Here is a 12684-nt window from a genome sequence, read left to right on the forward strand (position 1 = left end):
CGTTTGTGTTGGTTGTATTTTCCGTTTAATGGAAATTCCATGAGTACTATTGGTGCTATTTTGGCAGTTTCTTGAGAGTTATTAAATGTATCTTTAAGACATTAAAACCGAGGTATTTCAACATGAAATGAAATCAAAGATATAGAGCCAATTGCTGATAGACAATGGCCGGGTTATGGCTCATCGGAGTTGGTTTTATTGCCACATTTCTGGATTACCAATACATTTGAGAGGAACATTCCCTTAGAAAAGTACTAAACCACAACAATTGAAAAAATCAGGAGCTTTTTTGACTGTTTAGCTTGAAAAATGTAAGAAATTGTTGATTATCTAGACGAATTAATTTGGTTGTTTTTCTTTTTTTCTGCCAATTTTCTGGAAATGTGTGTAAGGCAAAAACTTGACGTTAGAAAAGCTGCAAATCCCCACAATTGAACAAATCTGCCACATGTTTGGTGGGTTAGCAAGAAAAATGACTCAAATGGTTTATTAATTAACATAAATGATCATGTAAAAGTAGTTATCTAAGGAGGATACACGAGGACGAAAACGGCTAAACGCATAGGATTAACGCAAACGCAATCGCAAAAAGCTTCAGTCCACACGCAATATTGGAGCCTGTACGTGGCGCTGTAACTTCCTCCACAAAAGCAGCAGAAGAAGCATGGTTGTCATGGTTGCCCTTCTGTTTATTCTCCGCGGTGGGGGCCGAGGGAACCGGGCAGAGTTTTTCGCCAGTCAACGTGTATCAAAGTTTAAATCTTCCGGACAAAATTATAAAAGTGCCGGTCAAAGGTCTTCTTTGTTATTTATTGAGCTTTAAAACAAATGAATAACGACTCTATATAATATAATAATAAAATACACGGAGCCTCTCTTTTTCCTCCCTCTCTTCGGACAGCGTCAGTCTCAGCAGCTGATCCAGTAATGAGTGACCCGGCCGACAGTAAAAATAAACATATTTATAACTAGTTTAGGTAGTTTGAGAGGTGTCTCCGTCCTGTCAGATTAGACTTCACTCGCGTTTATGTCCATATAGTGCCGTATTCGGTCGTCCTCGTGTGGCCGAACGGTCTATATGACACTAAACAGTAACGCAAACGACCGTTTTCGTCCTCGTGTGGCCGGGGCCTAAAGCTTGGCAGGTAGAGGAATTCTGGATTTGGTGATAAGGTCTTAGGCTGGGATCTCTCCAGCTGTGTTTGCTAATGAGAAGGTGAATGAAGTTAAACATTAATGAGATAAAAGGGGATTTAAACAATTAGTAATCTTAATTTGTTTAGCACTTTTCACAGCAAAGATACAAAGCACTAAGAGGAAGTCAGGCAGTAACTCAATCCAAGAGCTTTAGGTATTCAAAGCAGGATTTCCCTCACAGTAACATAACACATGTACTCAGATCAGATGTCTATAAAGTGTGGATTACTCGCAGCGTTACAAGGTTGTCAAACGACAACTCTTTAAAGTAGAGACACTACATACTGATATACATCTGAACATCAGCATGAGAGGACTCTTTAAAGTAGAGACACTACATACTGATATACACCTGAACATCAGCAGGAGAGGACTCTTTAAAGTAGAGACACTACATACTGATATACACCTGAACATCAGCAGGAGAGGACTATTTAAAGTAGAGACACTACATACTGATATACACCTGAACATCAGCAGGAGAGGACTCTTTAAAGTGGAGACACTACATACTGATATACACCTGAACATCAGCAGGAGAGGACTCTTTAAAGTAGAGACACTACATACTGATATACACCTGAACTTCAGCAGGAGAGGACTCTTTAAAGTAGAGGCACTACACACTGATATACACCTGAACATCAGCAGGAGAGGACTCTTTAAAGTAGAGACACTACATACTGATATACACCTGAACATCAGCAGGAGAGGACTCTTTAAAGTAGAGACACTACATACTGATATACACCTGAACATCAGCAGGAGAGGACTCTTTAAAGTAGAGACACTACATACTGATATACACCTGAACATCAGCAGGAGAGGACTCTTTAAAGTAGAGACACTACATACTGATATACACCTGAACATCAGCAGGAGAGGACTCTTTAAAGTAGAGACACTACATCTACACCTGAAAACGATCAGAATAGGGCCCCTTTAAGTTAAACATATCTGATTGGTTGTAATGCATTTGATAATCCAAAAGGCCCAACAGTTAACTAGTAATTGTAACGTGAACCTGCTCACCCTGATAACATTCCTCTGCCTGAGTATATCTCTCCATACAGTTTGCCCTCAGGTACAGAATCAGAGGTTATTCGTTGGAAGCATTTCCCTTCCTGATGCTCCTGACGTGTAATTAAGCTGCAGATCATCACAGCCGCTTGTCAGGTTTCTCAGATTCTCCCACAGTGCAGAACAGGGAAACGTCACATTCAGAAAAAAACTCCATACTGAAAAAACCACACGTTAATGTCAGCGTGGAAAAATAGCAGTTTCTGAGGCAGGTGCAGCTGGATCGGTTTGGCAGGCCAGAAACCCCAGAATTCAGAAAATGACATACTGGCAGAGTCTGTAATTATCTTTCTGCTCACACATTAAAAAATACAGTTTGTTGGGGCTTTCATGCCATTTATAGATATTCCCCTCCCTACTCTATGTTTGTAAGACATACAAACTCTGTGGAAGGAATCCTTTGGGCAGAAAAGTTAAATTACCCGGTCGTAAATTATTAAAATGACATTCTTGTCTCTGTCATTTATGAATTTAAAGCAATTCTTTTCACTTCAGAAGTTTAACAGCTGGACTCAAGATGTTTCCTACTTTACCAAAAAGTGAATTGTCATTATGTGCAAAAGGTGGAAGAAGTACTCAGACTTATACTTAAACTCAAAATGCATCAAAATCTTACTTTGTGCAAAAGCATTGGCATCAAAATAGTAAGTAAAAGTACTCATATGCAAATTCGCTCATTTCAGAGTGTATGAAATGACTGGTTTATGATTATAAATTAATTAAAGTGTTATCACAGCTGATAAAGGTGGTGCTAATTGTAATAACTTTATGAACTGCTGCTTGATATCTTAACCTAAATGTCAATATTGATTTAATCAGAATGAGTCAAAAGCTGTCAGATAAAGTAGTGGAGTAGTTTCTACTTTTACTTGAGTACTTTTACTTGAGTAATGGATCTATCTTCCACCTCTCTTCACATCTCACTTTCTACCTGTTCTGTTGCATAACAAACATAAACACATAATCTGTCATCGAGCTGTAATCCGTCCTGAGGGCAAATCAGAGAGTGAGGGGTCATGAAGGAGGAGGAGGAGAAGCGTTGAAGGCCAACCACACGGAGGACCAACCCACTGCATGTCGAGTCCTGCCTGCCTGCTCTGTTCCCACATCACACCAGAGCCGCTGCCTGACACAACTGCTGCTGCTACTGGATATTTACCACTCTACAGGTGCGTGGAAAACGGATTTAAAGTTTACTTTTCTGACCATTTGGACGGGTTTGTGCGTAAAGACGCGTAACATGGGTCCGTGACGTTGTTGGACGGGAGTGGTCTTTTTTTATTCTTTGGGTATCGATATTTCTTATGGTTATGACTATCGTTTTTTAAACTGTATGCATGACAACTAAAGTTGCCCGAGGCAGTGTCCTCTTTCTGTTGGTAAGTGGAAAAGTACATTCAAAGTTACGGTTGTTGGATAGGATGCGTAAAGACGCGAGAAATGGGTTCGCGTTGCTCTGAAATGCATTCAGTGTATGCAAGTGGTCATTCGTAACTATTACGTTATGTACTACTGGGTTTTTACGCATTTACAGGTGCGTGGGAAAGTAGCTTTACATGTTACGATTATTGGATAAGATGCGTAAAGTGGGTTCGTGCTGCTCTGAAATGTATAATGACTTACTGTTAGCAACTGGTCCTTTTGGAACAGTGTGCGTGTTTCCTAAATCCGTGTCCTCTCTGCTGCTTCTCCTGGATATTCACGCAGTAACAGGTGTGTGAAAAAGTGTTACAAAAGTTACGTTTTTAACATCCTGGATGTATAGGATGCGTGAAGATGCGTGGAATTTGAATGATGGTGACTTTACCGTAAGCAAATGGTCATTTTTTATTTCCTACCGTATCGATATTGCTGATGGTTTTGACAACACCAATCAAAGTCGCGTGAGCCCGTGTCCTCTCTCCGCTGCTACTACTGGGTATTACAAGTGATATTGTTTGGAATAGATGCGTAAAGATGAGTCAAATTGATCCGTGTTGCTCTGACATGTAACTTGTTTTTTAACTGTGTGCCCGAGTCCTCCCTCTTTGGTGCAACTTCTGGATATTAACGTTTTTACAGGCGTGGGGACTGGAGTGTTTTAAAAGTCACGTTTTTGCCATTTTTGTCGGATAAACTGCGTGAAGATGGATGTGTTGAAATGGATGTGTTGCTCTGAAAAACATTCAAAGTGACATGTAGTCAGTGACAACTGGCTGGTCCTTTTAACTCTTGTGGTATCTATCTCATGCGTTTTTTTATGATTCATATACATATGCTTCCAGTTCCTGTTTGAATGTGTATCCGTTGTTAAGCACCAGCTGGAAGCATTTATTAATCCTTTATTTTGTTTATAAAACTGTAATAATCCGTACAAGTAAAAGCATACAGGAAACTGACAGCTCAGCCATGAAAATAATCATTACTAAGTGTTATATTTTCTGTTTGTATTCTGACTCATGTTCATATTTTCTAAATTAATCCAATAATGAATTTCCTGTCATTATAAGGGATCGTGTTTATGTGTAGTCATCCTCACTGACTTTCCTCTCCTCTTGTTTACTGCAGGTTGGCTCTCATCGCCTCCTAGTGGCAGAAATTGAGACTTTGGGAGGAAAATTCTCAAAACCACAGGAAATCCTCTCTGACTGCATCAAAAGGAACACATTTCCTTCAAGCTTCTAATACCAGAGAAATATGCACAACCAGAGGACTTTATGACAGCTTTTCTGTGGATCTAACCTTCAGAAATCGTTCAAATCCTTGTGGAAATAACAAAAAATGGCGACAGAGTCTTTCCATGCCGCCTACGCTGCTGTAGCCCCGTCTGCCAACCCGATGTCGCCCTCCACTGGAAACCTGCTTCGGATGTTCCGCTCATATCAAAGTAACTCTGTCATCTTGAAGCACTACAACTTCACAGGGAAACTCGAGGGCAGATACAAGGAGGGACTCAAACCCGAGGCCATCGCTTTCCTGCTCGTCTGCGTGCTCATCGTCATAGAAAACGCCATCGTGCTTCTGGCCCTTTGGAAAAACAAGAAGTTCCACGTGCCCATGTACTACCTACTGGGCAGCCTGACCCTCTCCGACCTGCTGGCGGGCTTCACGTACATGGTGAACATTGTAACATCCGGCGCCAAGACTTTGAACATGACTCCGGTGCTTTGGTTCCTCAGAGAAGGCGGGGTTTTCATCATGTTGGCGGCGTCCGTCATCAGTCTGCTCGCCATCGCCATAGAGCGTCACGTGACGATGGTGCGAATGAAGCCGTATCAGGGCGACAAACAAGGTCGGATGTTCGCTCTGATCGGCGCCAGTTGGATGTTGTCCATTTTCCTCGGAGTGCTTCCCGTTCTGGGGTGGAACTGCATGGGTTTGTTGGACCAATGCTCCACGGTTCTCCCGCTCTACGCCAAAAGCTACATCCTGTTCTGCATCACCGTCTTCAGCGCCATCCTCATGTCCATCGTGGTGCTTTACGTGCGTATCTTCCGCATCGTGAAGTGCAACACGCAGCGTCTCGCCTCAGCACCGCAGCGAAAAGGCCTCTACCGAAAATCCCAGAAGTACATGGCGCTCCTGAAGACCGTCACCATCGTCTTGGGAGTCTTCATCATCTGTTGGCTGCCGCTCTTCATTCTCCTACTGTTGGACTTTTGCTGCCCGGCGAAAAGCTGCGATGTGCTCTTCAAGGCGGACTACTTTCTGGGTATCGCCATGTTAAACTCCCTGCTGAACCCCATCATCTACACGCTCACGAGCAAGGATATGAGGCGGGCGATTCTGAGGCTGCTGTGCCGACCTTGTCTGATGACGAAGGACGGGCAGTTGAAGAAGATCGGGATGCCCTTCCTGGAGTGCAGCACCAGTAAAACAGACGGCGTTTCCCATAGGCTGGAAGGACTGGAGACGACGGTGTCTTCTGGGAACTGTACGCCCTCGACTATCAAAGCGATTTACCCCAGGATGTCCAAAACATGACACACGGGACTCTTAGAGAAAGCACTCGGACTAAAACGTGGTCTCTAAATCTGAGCTGTGCTTCGTGTTGGACTGGAGTTTACATTTCCTGTTGCACTCTGCCGGAGTTTTTGGTATTAAAACCTCATGGACAGAATAAGCTCGATGCAACAGGAGTCCATATTGGGAGAAAGACAGTCGATATGCCTTAAGAGGAGGAGGCAAACTAGCATTACATTTATCTTTAAGACACTAAAAACACGGCCAGTATTAGTCAGAGCATCTTCCGTGTAGCCGTTTCCTTTCATCAGTGTTTGTTTTCCTCTTGAAAAGGAAATTAAAGGGCAGATGTTATAGATAAATACAGGGATTGTCATGATATCATCTCACAGTTGAAACATGAATTCATTTGGGTGGTTTGTTTGCACGTGATCTGGGAGCTGGGATTTGGGAGCTCGCCTTGACAACAGCAGCAAATCAACACTGAAAATGTAAACATGTGGAGCTTTTTTGGGCAGTTTTACTTAAAATGACTGAAATTGTTATTTATTAAATTAAGAAAACAGTTAATCAGTGAATCCTTTGAACAAATGCTCCAGAAAAGTAGTAATCTAATGTTGGCAGATAGAGAAATAATGCATTTGGTGGTTATATCTTTGGCCGTGATCTTCATTTTCCACTATAAATGAAGACGAATAGACAGCATGTCATCTCAATGGAGATGGGTGTTTCTTTTGGGCCAATTTTCTAAGAAATCCATGATATTTGAGCAAGATTTGGTTGAAAACTGGCCTTAAGAAAAGCAGAAAATCACAACAACAAAAACCACTACCATCTTTGTCCGTTTTAATTGAAAAATGACTAATTATAAATTGCAATTAATTCATCAATGACTCATTTCACAGCATTTATGTTGGTGGCTTTTCCTTTCCAATGTTTAAGGAAATCCCATCAAATGTGTCTTACATATGGATTTGAGGACAACAGCACATTCATTTTCATAATTAAACCACATTTTCTGGTAGATTTACTTGAAAAATGACTGAAATTATAAAAAAAACAAATCAATAAATCATGTCAAGTGAACTAAAGCTGTCGGGTAGAGAAACAAGTGATGTTTGGCTATGAATGACATCTCATGTGTGTTTGAATGAACACAGTGTGCAGTCGTTTCACATAAACCCATTTCATTGCGCTGATAAACCGAGGGTAAAGCTCAAAGTGTGCCCTATCTCGTCGCCCTGTGATACATTTAATGACATGTTGTTACAGGAGCATCCACACCCAGAAATCTGCAGCCAAACCCATGTAATGTCTGCCATGTGAGGCTTTTTGGTCATTCGCCCCGATGATCAGAGGCTCTTTTTTGCGCGGAGAGGCCCTGAACGCGTCATACTGTGCTTTGGAGGTCCCTTCAACACATGTAGTGACACGTGATGAATGACTCAAAGCAATAAAACCCGACAGCGGAGGTTTGTTGCCTTCTCGGGCTGCAAAATCCCATTTATGTGCTTAATTATGGAGAAAAGTTGCTCTACTTGTTGGAGAAAGTTCAATGTTTCTCGTGTTGAAATAGCAGATATCATCTGTTCCCAGAACAGGGGGTGGGCTTCTGGGGGGAATTCATTTTGTGGTTATAGTGACATAGAAAAATAAATGTCTTGCTTTGCCAACTGTGTTATTGTACATACATGTAAAGAGAAAATCTATTTACTTTGTTTTGTATACTTTGTAAATATCTATAGTCCTTTTTTTTTTGTATTGTGAAAAACCTGACTTAAATTATGATGTCACTTTTTATATGTGCACTGAATAAAAACATGTGAATGAAGTTTACCTGGAGGTGTGTGTGTGTGTGTTTATTTTAACTGGTAGAGTTTCTGTTTTCACACCAACACAACATGCTTCCTGTTTCTCACCGTGAGTCAAAACTAGAAAAGACGAATATACATGGGGAGGTGGGGGTCTTCGGATCAACAATATTGAATGTATGCAGGTTGGTTTCGGTAAACCTGTGAACCTGTAATGTCATTTAAATACAGCAAACAACGCATTTGTATTACTGAGGTAAACAAAAAAAGTTAATGTCCTCAGCAAAATGTATTTAAAGTATTAAATGTCCAAAAAATAAGAAATAATAATAATACAGAAAAAATATATATTGTAAATAATAATAAAAAATTGGCTAATTAAACTCATTTTGCAAAAATCTTAATTGCTAAAACTGACGGATAAATACGATGAAGTAGAAAGCTCAAGATGTCTCTTTAAATTGCAGTGTTTAAGTAAAAAGAAGCATAAAATAACAGCAAGTGAATCCTCAGTGATAAACGTGTCATTTATATTAGGATTAAACATTTCAAACACGATTATGATCCAGTGCAGATTAAATGATACAGATGAACAGAGCGAGGATCAGGCATGACTAACAGAGCCCCGCACCCCCGCTCACCACTTGTTAACCACTTGCTAAGAAGTGTGATGAAGCGGCAGAGACGAGATGCTGCTCTGTTTACCGTCAGGAAACCACACGCTGCGCCCAGTCATGATGAGAGCGAGGCGAGTGGCGCTATCTACCCTCCTCACCACCACGCCCTGCACCCTGTGGCATCGATTCCTCTAAACTGCTGACGAAATGTGCCACAGCTGAAATACAGATCATACTGACAATAACTTCGCCTTTCAGGGGACCCAAGGTCGCTTTACAGAAAAAACAAAACAAACAACAAATGAAGAAGAAGAATATCCTACTTTGTGTTAGCTGTGCTTTAGCCCTCTGTTACATGCAGTGGTGTGTGTGTGTGTGTGTGTGTGTGTGTGTGTGTGTGTGTGTGTGTGTGTGTATGTATGTGTGTGTGTGTGTGTGTCCTAGCATTACTATCCTTGTGGGGACCTAAATCTGTTTACATAGTCACGTGTGGGGACTCGCCTCCCTTATGGGGACAAATTGGAGGTCCCCATAAGGGGGATCATTAATTTTAGGGTGAAGACTTGGTTAGGTTTAGGCATGTGTTGGTTATGGTTAAGGTTAGGATAAGTCTCAAGGAAATGCATGTAAGTCAATGTAATGTCCCCTGAAGTGATGTATACGTGGTATGTGTGTGTGTGTGTGTGTGTGTGTGTGTGTGTGTTTGTGTATGTATGTATGTGTGTGTGTGTGTCTTTGTGTGTGTATGTATGTATGTGTGTGTGTGTCTTTGTGTATGTATGTATGTGTGTGTGTGTCTTTGTGTATGTATGTATGTGTGTGTTTGTGTATGTGTGTCTTTGTGTATGTGTGTATGTGTGTGTGTGTCTTTGTGTATGTATGTATGTGTGTGTGTGTCTTTGTGTATGTATGTATGTGTGTGTTTGTGTATGTGTGTCTTTGTGTATGTATGTATGTGTGTGTGTGTCTTTGTGTATGTGTGTATGTGTGTGTTTGTGTATGTGTGTCTTTGTGTATACAGACTTTTTGCACTACTTTTTATTTTGTATGTTATATGTTTCATTGTTGGAGGAGCTCAGGTCAGAAGAATGTCATTTCCTTTCTACACTGCAGCTTTGAGAATATGACGATAAAACCTTTGAGTCTTTTCCTGTGAGCTATCTGGACATCAGTCAATCAATGTTTATTTATAGCCCAATATCACAAATGTTACATTTGTCTCAGTGGACTTCACAGTGTGTACAGAATATCAGTATGACAATACGACACCCTCTGTCCTTAGACCCTCTGTCCTTAGACCCTCTGTCCTTAGACCCTCACATCGTAAAAGGAAACACTTCCAGAAAAGGGGAAAAAACACAGTTTAAAGGGAAAATGGGAGAAACCAGAGGTCTCAGGGGGAGATATCTAGTTTTGAGGAGTGTTTTTGTAAAGTGTCATTTTTAACGTTGCTTGTTATTGATTTCTTTTGTAGGAAAGTTATTCTAAGTTGTCCTCAGTTTGAGATGTAAATTGGCCAATCAGCGCTGCCCTTTTACCCCACTATCAGGGAACGCCCTCCAATAGCGTTTTCTTTGTTTTTGAACAGAAGGAGCTGAAACTCTCAGATGGAATCACTATGGGGGAATTCAGGTCCATCTTAAAGGACAGAGGACACCATTGGTAGATGTGAGTGCTCATATATCCTTAAATCCTTTTAAATGTTGCCAGTTTTTAATGATTTTTAATAGTTTGTTTTACTTCGCATATTGACTGGCTAATGTGACATTTTATTTGTGTTTTACAACTGTGTTTGTCTGCCTGTCATGTCTGTGTTTTATCTGTTGTACTTCGTACATGCTGCCCTTCTTGGTCAGGTCACTCTTGGAAAAGAGAATGTAATCTCAATGAGTCTTTTACCTGGTTAAATAAAGGATATATATTTGTCAGATAGTTCACAGATCTTTATCTTCACGGTCAACTTGTATATATTTCCCTCTTTTATCTGCTATTTTGAGATGTTTATATTGTATAATTGTGTATTTTCTACTATTTGTATTTCTAATTATGTGCAGTACTTTGTTTTACATGCTGCTGCAACGGAAGAGATATCCCAATGTGGGCTGAATAAAGTATTTCTTATACAATATGTGTTATAAAGGCTGATGAACAAGCTGCTTTACTTACCATCGGTTGTTACGTTGGGAGCATTTCGTTGTCCCCATTAAGTCCTTTTGGGAGAAGGAAGCCGTTAATAGAATATGTCAAAGCTTGAATTGAATAACAGGTGTTCAATGTTTCTGGACCACGAGATGATGAACTGTAGTTAGCATGAACGCTATCACTTTCTCGTGCACATAATTCAGTCATACTTGCTTTTCGATTTATTTCTGTATGTTCTTTAATATTTAAATTATATTTCACTGGGATAACTTGTAATTCTTGTAACAGGGTCTATGCAGGAATCCTGAAGTCAAATGTAAAACCTTTTTAGACCCTTTCCTACATTTTAAGACCTCATCTCCACTTGGAGTTTTAACCGGTTACCTTACACTTTACCTCACATTGACTATATACAGTATTGATTGTCCTTCCTCCTTCTCTTCCAACCATTTGGACGCAGACTTGCATTTCCCCATAACGATGTTGCTTAGCAACCGGCGTAAACGGACCTCCGCGCGCTATCAAGCAGTGAGCGCGCGATGTCCTGTTCAGATGACGTCAAATCCAACGGGATGCCATCAATAAACTACACAGAATCACACTACACACCTACGCCATGACTACATTCAGGCAGACTGTAGAATACAACCTCTTTGGACCATTTATATACTTATTGAAAACTACAAAATGTAATACCTTGGAAAATGATACTTTTTAATAGCCTTAATTTTCGCTAAATTGATTTATCAACTTTTAATACTTTTTAAGACCCCGCGGACACCCTGGTTAAATGCATCATTGTGATTCCTTATTTTATGTTTTATTAATAGCTTTTGTAAGGAGGTGCATTTGTAGATTCCTTTGCTGGAAACAATACAAACGCCTATTATTCCACCTTTTCTTAAGCTTTCATCAGCATTTCTCTCTCTTGTTCTGCAATTGGTACAAAGTATATCTAAAAAACATAAAACATAAAGCAGCTTCTCTTTGGAGAAATAAAGGCAAATGAATACCATACCAATAGTCCTCTAGCGCCCACTAGTGTTCAACTCATCCCCGTCTAACACTATAAAACATGATATATCCATGTCATGGCCATTCCTACTGTCTATTGTTGAGGTATACTAGAATAGATTTACACAAACTCACATTGGTTTCTCACAGCATCTCTGTATAGTATGTGTATTCACTCTGGCCTACACGCCTTGTTGGAGCTCCTGGTGTGGTTTCCTGGTTGCTGCGTGGGGTCTGCGAGACAGCGAGACACCGCGGAACTAAACACACACAGAGAAAAGAGAAGGCTGAGTGAGTGTGTGTGAGAGGAGCTCCACGGATTGGTCCATTTGGTCGTTGTTGTGACCAGGAAGAAAACATTTTTGAAAAAGAAAAATCTCCAACAAGACGTTCATAGTCTCACTTCTCTTATTTTTCATTTCCTCGCTCCTCGGGCTCGGTATCACCGGAAGTTGATTTGTCTGCGCCATCTTGAGTAGCGTCCCAGTGGCCTTATTTTTGCCGGAGGACCGAGGATCGATAATCGAGGAACTACCAGACCATCCTCCTGTGAAATCCTCAGACGCTCGCCCCGCCCCCTTGCTGTGTATCGCTCACTGATTGGACGATGCAGCGCATGCACTGACCTGGCTGCTGTCAGACGATCAGCTGTGCGGCGTCGTCACAAACGGACGTCGCTTCACGTGTCGCTCCGGAGGAAAGGACGTCCCATTGCTCTTAAAACTAATTTCCCTGCTTCTCGTGGTTTCCTTGCGTCTCTCCATGCTTCCCTGGTGGGAGGGACTAGTCGCAGGGAAACGACGCAAGTGAAGGACGCAAGGAATCCATTTAACCGAAGTGAGATGCAGCTAGAGACAGGTCTTCTCTGTGTTAGAGTTTTG

At 41.1% G+C, this 12684-nt stretch overlaps 1 protein-coding gene across 1 annotated transcript; it reads left to right on the forward strand.

Annotated features, from left to right (window-relative positions):
- Positions 1-3338: 3338 nt before the first annotated feature.
- Positions 3339-8065, forward strand: s1pr5a (sphingosine-1-phosphate receptor 5a). Its single transcript, XM_034211243.1, has 2 exons — positions 3339-3446; positions 4825-8065. The coding sequence occupies exon 2, from the start codon at positions 5038-5040 to the stop codon at positions 6238-6240; it is 1203 nt and encodes a 400-aa protein (XP_034067134.1). The 5' UTR covers positions 3339-3446; positions 4825-5037; the 3' UTR covers positions 6241-8065.
- The last annotated feature ends 4619 nt before the right edge of the window (positions 8066-12684 follow it).

This window comes from Gymnodraco acuticeps, unplaced genomic scaffold, assembly GCF_902827175.1.
Source record: "Gymnodraco acuticeps unplaced genomic scaffold, fGymAcu1.1, whole genome shotgun sequence".
Lineage (NCBI taxonomy): Eukaryota > Metazoa > Chordata > Actinopteri > Perciformes > Bathydraconidae > Gymnodraco > Gymnodraco acuticeps.